The sequence below is a fragment of the Stigmatopora argus genome, chromosome 21 (genome assembly GCF_051989625.1).
Source record: "Stigmatopora argus isolate UIUO_Sarg chromosome 21, RoL_Sarg_1.0, whole genome shotgun sequence".
Lineage (NCBI taxonomy): Eukaryota > Metazoa > Chordata > Actinopteri > Syngnathiformes > Syngnathidae > Stigmatopora > Stigmatopora argus.
In genome coordinates, this window is record NC_135407.1 from 6,949,126 (window position 1) to 6,965,704 (window position 16,579).

At 41.1% G+C, this 16,579-nt stretch overlaps 1 protein-coding gene across 1 annotated transcript in view; it reads left to right on the forward strand.

The window, feature by feature from the left end:
• csmd2 (CUB and Sushi multiple domains 2) overlaps window positions 1–16,579 on the forward strand; it is a 108,568-nt gene that overhangs the window by 59,347 nt on the left and 32,642 nt on the right. The window contains exons 22-36 of the mRNA XM_077589836.1: window positions 154–369; window positions 477–665; window positions 1,368–1,537; window positions 1,653–1,809; window positions 2,463–2,654; window positions 3,464–3,590; window positions 7,999–8,201; window positions 8,350–8,541; window positions 8,941–9,079; window positions 9,370–9,557; window positions 11,481–11,675; window positions 12,184–12,300; window positions 13,417–13,530; window positions 15,987–16,082; window positions 16,364–16,567. Coding sequence (XP_077445962.1) covers window positions 154–369; window positions 477–665; window positions 1,368–1,537; window positions 1,653–1,809; window positions 2,463–2,654; window positions 3,464–3,590; window positions 7,999–8,201; window positions 8,350–8,541; window positions 8,941–9,079; window positions 9,370–9,557; window positions 11,481–11,675; window positions 12,184–12,300; window positions 13,417–13,530; window positions 15,987–16,082; window positions 16,364–16,567 — 2,499 coding nt within the window. The remainder of the gene's footprint in view (window positions 1–153; window positions 370–476; window positions 666–1,367; window positions 1,538–1,652; window positions 1,810–2,462; window positions 2,655–3,463; window positions 3,591–7,998; window positions 8,202–8,349; window positions 8,542–8,940; window positions 9,080–9,369; window positions 9,558–11,480; window positions 11,676–12,183; window positions 12,301–13,416; window positions 13,531–15,986; window positions 16,083–16,363; window positions 16,568–16,579) is intronic.

The following is a 16,579-nucleotide window of genomic DNA, read 5'->3' on the forward strand; positions in this document are numbered from 1 at the left end:
CTTCTCCATTGGAGACATAAACGGTACTTTTAAGCAAACTATAGAACTGGCATAGTGCACAAACAAGAATATAGAGTAAGTTTCGTTGGAATTAATGAAATATTAAGATTTGGAAAATGTATGTGAGCTTGTTTTCTCCTGTTTTTTTTTCAGGTGTCCAGTTTAACTTCCACACTTTCCATCTGGAGAGCCCTCATGACCATTTGTTGCTGACCGAGAATGGCAGCTTCTCGCAGCCCCTCTGGAGATTGACGGGCTCCACGTTGCCCCCACTGCTCAGCGCGGGGCTGTTTGGGAACTACACGGCTCAGATTCGCTTCCTCTCGGATTTCTCCGTTTCCTACGAAGGCTTCAACATCACATTTTCTGGTGGGGAAAAAAAAAAACATTTTTGTTGATTTTTACACATCGTGTTATAATTAAGTTTTCAGAACTTCAAGGTGATGTTTTTGTATTTATCTCTGTTTTTTTTTCAGAATACGATCTGGAACCCTGTGAGGATCCAGGAATCCCATCCTACAGTACCAGAAAAGGCCTTCAATATGGAGTGGGAGATGTCCTCATGTTCTCCTGTTTCCCTGGGTACAGACTCCAGGGTCCAGCCAGGGTGGTCTGCTTAGGGGGCAGAAGGCGGGTCTGGAGCTCCCCTCTGCCAAGGTGTGTTGGTAGGTGGTCACATACTTTATTTTAGCCTTTTTCACTCCCTTCTTTCCATGCTCATTCCACCAAAAACGGTGCTTAAATATAATTGTATCTTTCAATTTATCCGTAACTTCACAAAAAATAGAATGGTTTGATTTCCTGAGACAACGTTGAGTCGCAGGAATCATAAAAAGTCGTTTTCTGTGGCCTACCAAGTAAATCTGCATTCTTGAAACAGGAAAAAAAAGTACCTTAGTTAGTTTAGGTGTACATAAACATACATTCTGTATAAATATCCCACATATGCCTGCTTTGATGATATTCAACCTTGAATTTGCGACCTTGGACATCGTGAAACAGCTGCGTTATTTCCCTGGGAATGATTTTCAACCTTTTTAATGGTTTCAACATGTCTTCACTCGACCTCCAAGTAATCAAGAAAAGTAACATTTCTGAGCTGAAGCGAATTAACCATATTCCGGCCGCAATGCGATTATCTCGATGCTCCACTTGACATTCCGTTATATACCTGACTGCGTTCCTCATCTCAACCACCTCCGCTCATTTTCCAAATGCACGAGAGAACAAATGCATACCTTACGAGCAAAGTTACAATCATATAGCGATTGACATGTCATCTGCTCTCCCCCAAAACCTTCCACTTTCCACTCTTTCTTTCTTTCTTTCTGTTGCTCTCTCATTTGCCTCTCTTTCTTTCTCTCCAGCTGAATGCGGCTCCTCCGTGACTGGCATGCAAGGGGTGCTTCTCTCCCCAAACTACCCCGGTTACTATGGCAACAACCATGAGTGCATCTACTCAATCCAGACGCAGCCGGGAAAAGGCATCCAGCTCCGGGCGCGAGACTTTCGACTGGAGGAGGAGGACAAACTCAAAGTGAGAGATGAGAAGGCCTTTCCTTCCCTGTGTTTTTTTGCAACCTTCCTTTTTATGCCCAAGTCAGATCATTTTAATAAGATCCCTCCCACCTCGCTATTTCATCAATTTCCAGGTGTTTGACGGCAGCAGTAATTCGGCTCGTTTGCTGGGAGTGTTTACAGGCAGTGAAATGCTCGACACGACTCTCAACTCCACTTCCAGCTCCATGTGGCTGGAGTTCATTACAAATGTGGATAATACCAGTAAAGGCTTTGAACTACACTTCACCAGTGAGTTAAACTCCTTCCCTCAGACTTAAAGTCCAAATGCCACCTCAGGGTGTTCTTTACCGAATTCTACGGAACAGACTTCTCTGTCCCGTAGTCCTTTTGTTTGTAAAATAAACTTAAAAAAAAAAATGCTAACCAGATGTTTTAATTCCATTTTACTATTGGATAGGAAGTGGATGGAGCACATACAGTAGACCAATTCTATACACACTGTATTATATATTAAATAATTTTCAGATAATGAATTATTATTGTTTGGTCCTACTGTTGTATAGAGTTAAAAAACAGTTTCTTATCGAGTTTCACCTCTGCTGGAGTCCTTACCTTTGAACCACTGAAAACATCTCTGGTTTCAACTATGCAGCGGCAAACTGTTATTTTTATTACAAAGTTTCAAAGATCTGCGTGTCCTGAAGATATATTTTTTTAATATCAAAGATTATCTTAGAATGTTAAAAAAATGTGACAGTGGGAGTTTAAACCACTTCCTAGTGCCAAATAATATTTTATGTAGTGAGTTCCATAGGAATGGTTTGCCACATTGGGATCATAAAGTCGAATTCTACTGTACATTTCTTGTTTCATAATGGACTGTATTCTTACTTTTCCTGCCTACAAACCACGTTTGCCTTTTTTTTTTTGTTCCTACCAAGGTTTTGAGCTGGTGAAATGTGAAGATCCGGGTACCCCGCAGTTTGGATACAAGCGAGACGACAAGGGTCATTTTGCAGGGAGCACGGTGTCGTATAGCTGCGACCCTGGCTACACTCTAAAAGGCCCCGAGGCTCTCACTTGCCTGAGGGGCGAGAGAAGGGCATGGGACAGCCCCCTGCCACTCTGCATGGGTGAGTCACGTCGCCATCCATCCCGCCGCTCAACGTGTTTGGCTGCAGTCGTTCCAACGAACAGCTGGCCTTCCTCAGGCAAAGTTCCAGTCCTAATTTCATGGTCAGGGTATTATAACACAAGTTGTTTGATACTGGCGTCTCCTACGGCTCTGGAATCAACTGCAAGTGGAGTCTAAGCACCTTACTCCGTTCAATCACTTAACATTTGCCATTAATTTAGGTCCGCAGACACTGAGCGGATTATTTTCAGAGGCATTGAAATCCAGTAAATGTCTCCGACTGTATATTTTCTAGTCATTTACATCCTTATATATACAGAACATTATTCTTTTTTTTTAAGATTGGCCAGGCACAAGTCTACTTTTATTTTTATGACTGAGCTATATTTCCTTTATTTAGTGCATGAAAGGAATGTATTAGCTGTCAAGTTCTTTGTTGTTGCCATAATGCATAATAATGAAGAACATATTTAAAGTGGCAGAAAATAGAACTTTCTATCTGGTGGTCCTTTACCGACAGTGCATATATTACTGACTTTTATATTTTATTATCTTTGGAAACTTCTTTGTCATCCCATTGATTCTAATCTTCAACGGTCTTGTTGCCGTCTTCTCTATTCCACTGTGGTTGTCTCGTTCTCATCCCATAATTGTTGTAATTCTTCAATTTCCATTTGTATTCAATGTGAAGGAGCTATTATGCTCTCAGAACAGCACTTATATCCCTCTCGTCAGATGTTATGACACCGCAAATTTGAACAAAATACTCGCTATTTTAGACCCACTAGTGTTTCCTTTTCTTCCCAGCTGAATGTGGAGGCGCCATTAAGGAGGAACAGACCGGTCGGGTTTTATCTCCGGGTTACCCGGCTCCGTATGAACACAACCTGCATTGTGTGTGGACCATCGAGGCTGCTCCCGGAAGCACCATTAGGTAAGTTCTTTTCAACTTTGGTGAACTCGTTTGATTATATTCCTGGCTTCCATTCAATGTTCAGGGACACACTTTATTCACACAGAACTGGTCTCAGCTTGTACTTTGTAGTTCAGTCCCACCTAGGGGGAAAAAAATACCACCTTGGGTTGCTTGTCTTGGATTATAAAAAAAATAAAATAGAAAAGACATTGTCAAGGCATGGCTGTTAAAAACAACACATTGTATCCATGTATCTGGCTTCTCTTAGCGGCTAAAAAGAGAAGTGATGTTGTCGTAGAGATAACCTGAATGTCATCTCGAGGAGTTTCAGGGTATTGCCATTTCATTGGTGAGTAACCGTTGAAAGCCTTCAGTCAAAAGTACTGCTTCACATATACAAAAGGCTTCACGGTTTATGTGCTATTTACAAATGGTTGTGTGTGTGTTGTCGTTGTGCAGGCATGGCATCTTTCCAATAGTGAAAAGACAAACAAACAAACATTGTCCGTTGGGTTAATTGAAATGTCAACCTTGTGACTGATTGGTGGGTCCTTCAGAAGACACCCCTCCTCTAACCTCATGTCAGATGGAATTCAAATAGGAATAGTAGAGTCGGGAATAGGCTTGAGCAATGTCCCTGCCCTGCACAAGATTAGGTGCATGGCAAAATGGTGGTTTGTGACCAAAGATTCCTTTCAGAATGTTCTAATATTGAGGTTACAAAAAATGAAAACATCAAATCATGCCAATGTACATAAACCCGTATGCCCATGTCTTTTCGGGTTCTATGTCCTTTGCTTTTCAACTCTTGATTGATAATCTGTAGTGACTATCGACGGGATGTTGTTGTACACATTGATTTGCTGTTAGCCTCCAGGGTGACACTGGGTACTATTTCATTAGGCCACACCTCAATTTGGGTCCAAATGTCTTTTTTTTCATTTATTAGATTTGCCTTTGGTAAAAGCGGTGACAGAGCTGCGTAATGTCTAATAGCACTGATCAGCAGGCAGAGTGATTCATGTTGTTAGCCAACATCAATTACATCTTGAAGCAATATTTTTTTAAAGGATGTCATCCTTATCCAAACAAATGAAAAAAATGAAGGCACGCAGTTCAACATGTGATCTTTCTTTGAGAATCTCGTGTACATTTGAACTGTTTTCAAGTTGCGTTGGTAATCGCACTTACTTTGCTTCAAATACATTTCTTCATATTTCAACTTGTCACAGTTACACTCACATTTCATCATCCTTATGAGTTGCGTGAAACCTTGAGATGTAAGTGACCCCCTTTATGAGATATGTGCTCACCTTCAGACAACCTTATGCCTTGTATTGCGGCTGCAAATTAGCCACACAAACACATTTATTTCACCTTTACAAACTTGGTATTCAAGCATAATGTCAACAAACAATGCAAAAATGTTTTGGTATCCTCAAAGAGCATCATTGTCCTGAATAAAAAAATATTAATATCCGCTCTATTCATTTCAAATAGAAAATGAGTCAACATTTTTCTAATTTTGGTAATGACAGGCTTGCTATTACAAGCGGTTGATAAATGGAATCATAGTGGACAATATATTAAAAATTGGGGTAAACACCTCTACCATATTATTGCTAATCTAAAAAAAATAAATAAAAATATTGGCATGCAAATTTGTGATCTGTGCTTTGCAATGTTCCAGTTGCTTGTAATGTACAGATGGGAAATGAAATTGGCTTTCTTGCCTTTATTATGTTATATAATTAACCCTGATTTAATGCAGTACCCTCCCCCCACCCCCCTCACCCACAAACACACCTGTATACCTCTACTAGTATAATTTAACTGCATAGACACACACACACACACACACACACCTAGCCTTGCTCCCCATAGGATTTGCGATTGCAGCTTCACTATTTTGTATTCCGAGCGCTCCCCAATTCTCCTTCTGTTTCTCTCATATGAATACAAAACAGTTAAAGCCGAATCAAAAGTATGCCAATATAGAGCATGCTTTCCTATCTTTCCTCCTTGGCGTGAACGCATGACACTTGATTATATCACATTTAAACGCAGACCAGAGAAGAGAATAAATCCTTGCTCTATAAAGCTTCATTAGCCGCCTTTCTATTGTTCTTCGCTTTACACGTGGGATGACAAATCCGTTTGCATAGTGGAACATGTCAGTTTTCTTTACAGCGTACCCGTTCTTATGCGTCAAGAATACCATTTTGCATTAAAATAAAAAAATACAATTTTACAGGAGTTCAATTTTTGTCTTTGCCATTTGAGAACTTAATAATAATGATTAAATCCTCTGAACATTATTCATCTCACCACTTAATTCATACGAATTAAATACAATACAAGCATTTCACTTTTTATGCTTTTATTGTACTTCAACTAATCTTGTGATGCACTCCTGAAATATGAGTCAGTGGTCCTCTATTTAGATCTTTTAGGGGGCTAAAAAAAAGAGTGCAGCATGCATCAACTGCTTGAGTGACTCTTTTTTTTTGTATCTATATTTATACATCCCCATTTTCCTGTTACAACTTTCGAGGAGAAGTCCATATTTTTCTTCAAGCCCATGTGAATAACCCACTGCCCATGGTTTGTTCATGAATACATTTGGTAAACTTATCAAGCCATGCTTAAACCTTCAGTCATCAGTGAGTTGCATTATATAAATAGTTTGAGAGAGAGTAAAAGCCCTAATTTATTGGCTCATTCCTGCTCTAGTCTTTGTAAGTATCCAAAGATAACATAATTATTGATTGAATAGTTTTAATGTCCGTGTGTTTTCTGAGCATTCCCCTGAAAATGATTTCCAATGGTATATCTCTGTGTAAAATTACTACTTTGCATCCTTATGTCTCGCATGCACTCTGTTCCCATCCACGGCAAGTCGACAAATCGGCTACATGTCGTTTTGGCCTTCACGGAACATTGCCAAGTAGCCTCGGGCGTCTGCCCGTGCCTCACGCGCTGTGCAAATCAGATTCTGACACCAATTATGCTAACACGGCAGGAAGTTGTATCTAAACGTCAACTATCGGCGTCTTGCTGTTTTTCCTGGGCGTCATTTGAATCTCAAAGGCTTTGTATTGGGTGACGCAGGATGAAAGTTTGTGTGCTTGAATTTCAAATTTTAAGGTTTACTGGTCAAACAAACTGGGCGAAAGTCACACAAACCAAACCATTTGGTACTCAAAATAGCTCAAATCTTCTTGTTCCAAATGACGGTATACTTTGTCAAGCTTCTTAATAAATAAGACTGGGTTGCTACTTTGACTAGAGTTGTTTAAAATTTGGAAATGTTAAAACCTCAGCACCCCTGGCTGTCACCTTGCCAAAATAGAGTGGCTGAAAGAACACTTGTGTCATTTTGACTGGCACTTCATTTACCTCCACCGAGCCAAACTCAGCATCATTTGGAGTGCCAACCTGTCGCATTCCAGTACAGCTCTTTTTTTATTTTATTTCATGTTTATTGATTTATTTTGAAAGGAATGAGTCAGCACAAGGGTGTCGTGATTGTTATCCGAGACTAAGACTGACAAGCTGCATATACGTATATCATAACTTTATCCCTAAGTAGGTTTGAACGTAAAACATTGACAGGCGGTTCTGAGAAAATATCTTCTCGCATACGTTCAAGACTGCAAGCAATCGAGTATGCTGTTAAGAAGCCGCTGCATCGAGACTGGCCTACTTTCAGACGCTCAAAAATGCACGTTGACTCAGAGCTGGCTTGTAACATCCCGTTGGATGATAGCTGTCTTTGGTGAAACCGAAGAGTACATATTTTGACAGCAACGTCTTTCAGATGTAGAGGCTGAAAATTAAATGCTTGGGCTGAAGTAGCTGCTTGACTGGCACTGCAAATCTATTCAATGTGCGGCATCTGGCGTCTGTGATTAGATTTGAAATGCCATTTGTCCTTTTTGTTTCATTCCTGCCCTTATCTTTGTCAGGGTCTATGGTTTGATGTTATTTTAAACACATAGCTTTCATTGCAATGTATTGTAGTTTGTTTTGGTTTTTTTGAAATGTGTTTTACTCCCTTCAATGTATCCATTTATATGTTCATGCTCTGCTCAAAAAGGGACTTTCATTTACTCTGGTTTGTTTTCATGTTGTTTGGATATGACAGCTAAACAAAGAACAGTTCCTACCGGAGCCCGGTTTCTGTTTTGATAAGTATGTATACCAGTGGCTCGTTTTTAGTAGAAGTCTCAAACTGACACGAGTCGGCATCACATTGTTGTAATTGCTTTCGGTGGATTGTGCAGTGCATTGTTCACTGTAATTAAGAAAATTGGAGAAAATGTTCTCCTTTTGTAGTCTGGTTCCATGAATAGTAAAATGAGCTGCAAAATCGGACATTGCGTTTACCATAACTACTTATCGAATGTATCTTGTTCCCTACCAGTCTGCATTTCCTGGTTTTTCACACCGAGGAGATCCATGACGTGCTTCGGATCTGGGATGGACCACAGGACGGAGGCGTGCCGCTACGGGAGTTGAGCGGCTCCGGGTTGCCCCCAGATGCTCACAGCACCTTCAACACCATCAGCCTGCAATTCACCACTGACTTCTTCACCAGCAAGCAAGGCTTTGCACTGCAGTTTTCTGGTGAGCCTGAAGATCGAGCTTGTGCTGATTAAAAAAAGACGAGATTTCCTGAAAGACATAATACAAATCTTGCCAGGTTAACATTTTTTTAATCGCCGTCAAAGGTTGATCTCTGTGTGCTTCTATTCCACTTCTTCTGCTGCTTCAGTCTCCACCGCCACCTCATGCAATGACCCGGGCATGCCGACTAATGGGACCCGCAGCGGTGACAGCAAGGAGCCAGGGGATCATGTGGTGTTCCAGTGTGACCCAGGCTACATCCTGCAGGGAGCCAACAAAATCACCTGCACTGAGATCAGTGGGCGCTACTTCTGGCAGCCTGACCCTCCGACTTGTACAGGTACCATCAAGCAATTTATAAACTGCACTGTGACTTCATGGCACAAGTAGTAGAAGACAAAATCAAGTTTCATCAAAATGTAAAGAAAATGTGATAAACCAGGAGCTATAACATCAAATAAACCTTGTAGCGTCTGACTTTTGAAGCAGAACTGTTCCCATCAGACAAACGGGATAGTAAGTGGCAAATGTGATTGCATTTTGTCAGACATTCAGTATCTGATTATCATGCCTCTCTACCGGATACATATACACTCTTTGCAAGATCTCGGGATGCTTTCAGGCCAGTTCCTTTAAGGAAAACAACATTCAATTAAATAAAAAAATAAAAAAAACAACAGCAGCTTTCAATTTGGTCAGTTTTCTGTCAGACATGATTAGAGTTTCTTCTTCTTCTAAGCTACTTGTGGAGGCAACCTGAGGGGCCCGAGTGGACTCATCCTTTCTCCAGATTATCCGGAACCGTACCCACATGGGAGAGAGTGTGACTGGATGGTTACCGTCACTGAGGACTATGTCATCGCCCTCAGCTTCAACCAGTAAGATCATTTAATGATATAAATGTCTATATTGCAGTGGTCTGATAGATCTTTAGGAATATTTACACTCACTAAAGGAGGCATTAGAGAGGGGGACCTAACTTCTGGTTCAGGGTTACGAAAAGTAATTTATTCACACCCAAAAACTTTTGTGGGGGTGCCAGAGCCGATCCCAGCTAACTCTGGGAAGTGGTTAAAGTACAACCTGAATTGACCGCTATATGCATTGTGTTCTATACTCTGAATGGAATTGTGCATACAACAAATAGCATGTTCTCTTGTTCGACCAGATTCAGCTTAGAGCCCAGTTATGACTTCTTACATATCTATGACGGGCCAAACTCCCTCAGTCCTTTGCTGGGAAGCTTCTATGGCACAGATGTTCCCGATCGGATCGAAAGCAGCTCCAACACACTCTTTCTGGCGTTTCGCAGTGATGCCTCCCTCAGCAGCAATGGATTTGTGCTTCAATACACAGGTTAGCACTTTGTCTCATTTCTTATATCTTCCCTTTTGGACTAGTTTGGGGGTTGGCAGGACACCTTTCAAGGAAATATGGACCAATGCCTACCTTGGAGGCTAACTAAATCGATGAATTCAGAGGACAACAAGAAAGGTCACCGCAGTAGTGCTTAAATACTTATTTTCCTCTTTGCTTTGCCTACAGGAGAACACTCAGGATTTTTATTTCAGAGTGTGGCTTACCTTAGCATATTATTTAACAGACAATAGACAAATATGTCCAGACATTGTAATTACATTTTTTTTATTGGCACAGTTTCCGTCCCTATTCTTGACTACCCAAGTGTTATGTTTCTTATCTTCTTTCTGGTAAGTCAATATTTTTACGCATGATTTTTCTTGTGGATTCGTCTCCATTCAGATTTACTGTGTAAGGTCCAATGAGTCATCAAGTTGACCCACTACAGGGTTCATAAACATTCCAGTAGCCCATTTTTCAATTATCAAAATTTGTAAAGCATAACTTGATGAAAAGTGAATTAAGTCCCCAGGTTTATCCAAACAACATGGCACGAAAGCTCGTCGAGCCACGGGTTGCGGTATTTGGTGAGGGATGGCAAGTTGACAGGGAGGCCCAGTGTTTGGTTAAGCTGCCATTGAAAATTGCATTACAAAAGCTGCCTGAGGTGCCGTCAGTCTGTTTACCAAGCAATCTTGCCGTTTCCATGTCTCTGGCAGTCTTTGATGGGGCTCTCTGGGGAAATATGTAGGTAAAAATGTTGCACGGCTGGACGGCATTTGAATAACGCACACCGACATCATCAGACACGCCGCCAAACAAACCGCTTCGCTCTCGTTGCCGTCTCATCCGATACATTCATCGGCTACGGGGCTCGTTTTGCCCTCAGATAACATCAGGTAAACTCTTGAGAATATTATTTTGTAGGACCAGAAAATGTGAGTCGGGAGCTAACGCTTTTGGTTCATCAGATTCTCTTGATTGGTTTCATACATGACGGCCAGATGGATTTAGACTTTTAGAGGTTTCATTGGGGAGATGGGATGAGGGTGGAAATAGTTCATATTAGATAATTCAATCTGTCAACAGCATTTAATTTGGGGAAGAGGTCTATAAAATAAGTCGGTGTAAAGATCAACATTATCAAGTGCCTCTTATGCATCAAGACAAAGATCTAGGAATCAATGTAATTAATGAAGTCAACTAGATAGAACACAACAGGAGGAGGTTGCTATTTTACTGCAAGCGATGGAACCGTAGGAAATTGCAAGCGAATCCCCGCTAAGATAGAGGGAACCCATGCCAGGGCCTCGGGCGTGATTTGCTTAGATGCACATGGGGGGTACTCGTCAGATAAGGAAGTGAGCTGTGTTTAAGACAGACCTCGGGGGATCTGAATTATACCGAATGGAGTGGCTCCGGCTCTCACACTGGTCTTCTTCACCCATGAACTATGTGACAGATTTACAACTCCATCTATATTGCTTATATTGCTCCTTTTTTCACCTGGGTATGGGCTTTGCACTCACAAACGCACTCACGTTAGTGGAGCGTGGAAAAACTAAATTGTGTTCATGCATTGTCTTCTCCGCTTGAATGGCCAACAAAAATGCACGAGAGAAGAGCTTATGTGCATTAAGCAGACCTCGGCCGAGACCAATGCCACTCTCAATCAATACCTGCCTATCTCCAAAGCTGTACACACACGGTACCAAGAGCAATGGCAGTTGAAGCATTGCCGTCAAGTGCTGGAGAGCCACCAAATAGATATTTACACAATCTGCAAGGCACAAAAAGAAACATGGCTTAGAAAACGAAATAAAAAAAAAGAACTCTCCACTGCAGCTGTAAATTTCCTTCCATTTATGTCAACATGTGTTGAATATGGCTTATTTTCCACATTGTTACCTCTCTCCACAGAGAACCCTAGAGAGTCATGCTTCGAGCCGGGTCTGGTGCGCAATGGGTCGCGGCTGGGAACTGAACTCAAACTGGGCTCCACCACCACCTACCACTGTGACAGTGGCTACACACTAGAGGGGGAACAGACTCTCACATGCATCATGGGAGCAGATGGCAAGCCAAGCTGGAACAAACCCAAACCCATCTGCATTGGTAAACACTGACATCTGGAGACAGTCCGTAGCGCGCTCACCTTTCAATTCCAATGCTTATAGGGTTATCTCATGTAAACATGCACTTCAAATGGCACATTGTGTTGTTTACTGTTAGATGACTGTCACGCTTGACTCAAAACATGCTTTCTTTCATATTTGGTACTCTGAGGAAACAAAATACCAAACTGAAATTGCTAATAAATAATTAAGGTAGGGTAAATTAGTTCATTGCTAATATTTGGGATTTATATTTTCCTGGTCACTGTATATATCATATCCATACATCATCAGATGTAAACCCATTTGAAAAACATTGCCATTGAACTGTAGCAATCTCCAGTGACATCTTAAACTCAAAAGCCCAATCAGATGAGAGAAACTACTAATTTAGGAGTGAGGAAAATTTATTCAATATTACATGCTCAGGGCATTTTTCTTTTGCTCTCGCCATGTCTTTGTCGGTCATCTCCCCCCATCTTGTCTAATGAATCCAACTGTCTTTCTAGCACTGTGTGGAGGACAGTATTCTGGTTTGGAGGGTGTGGTCCTATCTCCTGGTTACCCCGGCAACTACAGCAGCACGAGGACATGCCTCTACTCTGTCGTGGTTCCTCAAGATTACGGTAAAGCACGGAATATATTTCTTTTTTTTTTGCTCTTTTCAATCACGCACGGCTAAAATTGAACTTGATAGGTTTGTCCAAAGTTTCTTCCCATGCTTGGTTCTGGAAATCTATCAGTGTCAACCTTAATATTTTCCTCCAACTTTTTTTCTATAACTCGGGATGATATCTGATTCCAAAATGACATGGGGCAAATTTGTACCTTTCTTTTCTCCACAATCTGCCATCAGTAATTTTCCCTCCGCGACTACTTTTTCTTCACCTTTGCCCCATTAAATTCTCAACTGCCATCCTTAAAACTTTTCAGGGAACTGCGATGTCTCCATAAGCGCCTGAATTGTTTGCATGTTCCTAGAAATTGATTCCAAGGCCAAGAATAAACCTCACTTTTTTTCCCTAGAACGTCAGCAGGGAAAATCTATAAATGGCATACTTCAATTGACAAAGATCCCAAAACGTAAGATGCTGAGGCACAATAGTTTCTCGCAGTTAACTGATGAAACACGATGACCTCTGGCCCTTCTTCGCTCTCCTCCGGTTTTCTATATCCTCAATGTTCTTACACTTGTAAAGCAGACATAGATTAGATCGGAAAGGTTAAATATGTTCCAGAGACGCTAGGTTTTAAGAATGAAGGTGAGCTCGAACATGCTGGAGATATATTAACTGTCATTGCGAGAAAACCTTTCATCTGCTGTCAAACCAGCGAGCCGAGAGAGTAGTTTTACGACTCTCTTATTTTTTTGTCACATCTGTTACGACTTGTGTTTTCAAAACTGGCGACTTTATCCACCTTGTGGTTCAGACAAAGGCTTTTGACAGAAACAGCTTCTGACATTCTCTCACGTTGAGCAGAATGCAAAATGACTGTTCTCAAACTGTCATCATAATTTGTAAGGGTCAGATAATGTACCATGTAGCTACAAGTGAGATTAATGATAATTATTCCATGTTGTGGAAAGAAAGGGCATAACACAAGATGCAAAAAATACAATTGTTTGTGAGATACGGTAAATTATTGAGGACATTGTCTTTAAGTATAATGCTTGCATGGGTTTGAAGCATATTTTTTAAAGAAATGTCTAATTCCAAGTCTTTTTTTAATCCTTTTTTTAGTGGTCTTCAGCCAGTTTGCATTCTTCCAGACCGCCCTGAATGACATTGTGGAGGTTTTTGATGGGCCAACACAGTCCTCCCGTGTTCTTAGCTCCTTGTCTGGGGCGCACACAGGTAACACAAAAAAATATTTATTTAGATTACGCATGTTACAGGCTGGAAAACCAAATATAGTTTATTGAAATTGAATTATGTAAGGCTTGTACAGCTTCAATATCCCATCCAGGAATCGTGGGTGTGAATTGTACGATTCATGGCCTGTTGGATCTCCTAGGCATTATTTTTTACTTGACTTAACACTACATAAAATATTTCATCATTGTCCATTTTTTTACGAGGGTTCATTCAAAATCTCGCTGACAGAGAAAAATATCTGTCGTCGGGTGGGCATCAACGAGCTGTAACACATTGCGTAAGCGATTTATTGAGTCACATGGTAACAGATTATCAGACAGACTCAAAATTAGACACATTAAAAGCCAAATATGTTGAATGAAACACAAATGTTCTATACATAGGGAATATTAACAAATAGCATATTTGTATCTCGGTCAGTCTTTGACAAGAGCAAATGGGACTAAGATGGTTTGTGTCCAGACCATGCTGGGAAAAATGGTACAATAAATAAAACCATCATGTTTACTGCTTTAGAAACAAGACACTTTATTAACTGGGGAGTCCTATTGGCCAACTCACTGAGCAAGCAGAGCTTATATATTCTGGCAAAAGATTACAGAATGGAGTTCTACAAAAGTGTTTTCCCCAAAGAATGCGGATATTATGTAAATTCTTGCTCTGTGTGCTTTGGCTAATATAAATCCAATGAAAAAATAAATATATAAAATATACTGACCGTTATTGGGAGTCTCTGATTGTATCCGAGAAAGCAATGTAGGTAATTGATGGGCTTCACATTGTAAACTAAAACTTGTTTGGAATTTCTTTTGAGGACCTTACTGTCATCTGATCAATGATAAATAGCCGTGATATTTTCAAATTGTTCACCTTGTCTTGGTTAGATAAAACATAAGGCCCTATTTAAGGTTGAACTAACTTGTTTAGTTTAACCATGAATCATTTAATGAATGATTTAACGACCCCTCACTGCGTCGAGCTGGAAGTCATCTAAGCTCATCAGGAAATATATCCTCCTTTATCGTCTCGCGTCAAACGTGTTTATTGTTTAACAGCTGCAACATCAATCTCAGTCATAACCGCTGAATCTAAACCGTCATCTCGTTTTGGCCACCGGCTTTAATGCCAAAGTCCCGGTGTCTATCATTTATATCCGTGACGAGGAGGTGTGAAAGAATGACCCGGTTCGCAATGGGAACCTGGCCAGAGGCTTGAGAAGATACATGGCGACATGCGTCCGACCTGTTAGAGTGACCGCGTTCCCTGTGCCGTGAATCACAAATTGATAGCCCTGACAACACATTACAGGGCCTTCCTGCTATTAACTACCCAGCATGCTCTGGGGTCCCAGCTGTGGCACGGCCTGACACGTCTAGAGACGTGCCGCTGGAGTTATTCGGTGCCGCAACACCTAAAGGAGAAGGAATATAAAGCACGTTAGCTAGATGCAATGACAGTAGAGGTTGCGAATACACGGGCATGCGCGCACGATGTTTCCTCAGGAGGTTAAGCGTGTCTGCCTCCCCACTTCAATGTGACAGCAAGCAGACGTGGCATAATGAGCCCCTTCGCCAAGAGGCAGTCGGCGTCTTGAGTACCAAAGACTGAGAGGCAGAGACATTGGAGCTGTAGATCACCTTTCGTTTCTTTGTGGGATCATAAGAGAGCATTCATTAGGGTGTGGAGTTTAAAATCATTCTGAAAACAATATGCCTTGGGATTTATTTCATCTAGAATTGGGAACTACGATAGATGTAAGCAATAAAAGCAAAGGACTGAAAATCCAATCTATTGCAGTGTGACACTTTTGAATCTCAATGCAGCTCAATTCAACCAGTGAGAACAAGAGGCGATATTCATTTTTTGGTTATTTTGCAAGAGCCATTTTAATAAAGTTTTATGGCTGCTCTTCAATGGCTATGACGTTAAGTGAAATCAGGCTGGACATCAATCTTAAATCAAAGATGAAACACAGTCTTCACTTATATTTCGATGCCATCTCGCCTTAACAAAAATGCTGCACAACTCATTAAGCGTATCGCTTCAAAGTGGAAGTAAACAAATACTCCTCCATATGCTTCTTCTGTATATTTTAAATTTTCAGCCCTTAAATGACACCAAAGTAAGCCATTTCTAAATGAGCCGTGTATACAAAGTGTCAGTTAATTTTGAACAGGTGGTCTTCCATTGAGCCATGACTCAGGTGACATTTAAATTGCTCCTGAATGTGTACAATGTCCTTTAAATTGTCTCTGCCTTGCCCAGAGCGTCTCAAAGTATATGTGATAAACTCAAGCATGAATTGTATTCAGTATTTCACACTCAGCCAGATGAAGCCAGAAGAGATGAGAATTCTATGCCCACGCATGTACAGTATGCACCGAGGGCACTCGGGTTATAACATGGTGAATTGTTTCTTTCGCTCTCTATCTCAGGTGAGTCATTGCCATTGGCGACAACCCACCAAATTCTGATACGCTTCAACTCAAAAGGCCAATCCACCTCAAAAGGATTCCACCTGGTCTACCAGGGTAAGTATGTTTTTTGCAACGCTGCGGGATGCAAATACATGAAGTGTGGAAATTGGATTTTAGAATCTGAAAACTCTATGTTCTGCAATCAATGACATACATTCATGTATGTCAATTAACATTCAGAATCTTGATGAGTCACTCAATTAAAGTATCCCAGAAATGTGTTCAGTCCGAAAATGTGATCGTTTTTTCCTAGAAAATTCCAGAAAGAAGAATTCGTAATTTTTTGGGAAAAAATGACAATGTTTCATGTTCCTGCCAATTCTCGCACCACACAGCTGTGCCACGGACCAGTGCAACCCAATGCACCTCAGTCCCGGAGCCCCGCAATGGCCGACGGATGGGCAATAATTTTGCTGTTGGCGCCGTCATACGCTTTGAGTGCAGCCCAGGTTATGTGCTCGAGGGATCAGCAGCAGTTGAATGCTTGACCGTGCCCAATGCCCTGGCACAGTGGAACAGCTCTATTCCCAGTTGTATAGGTAGGAGTGTTC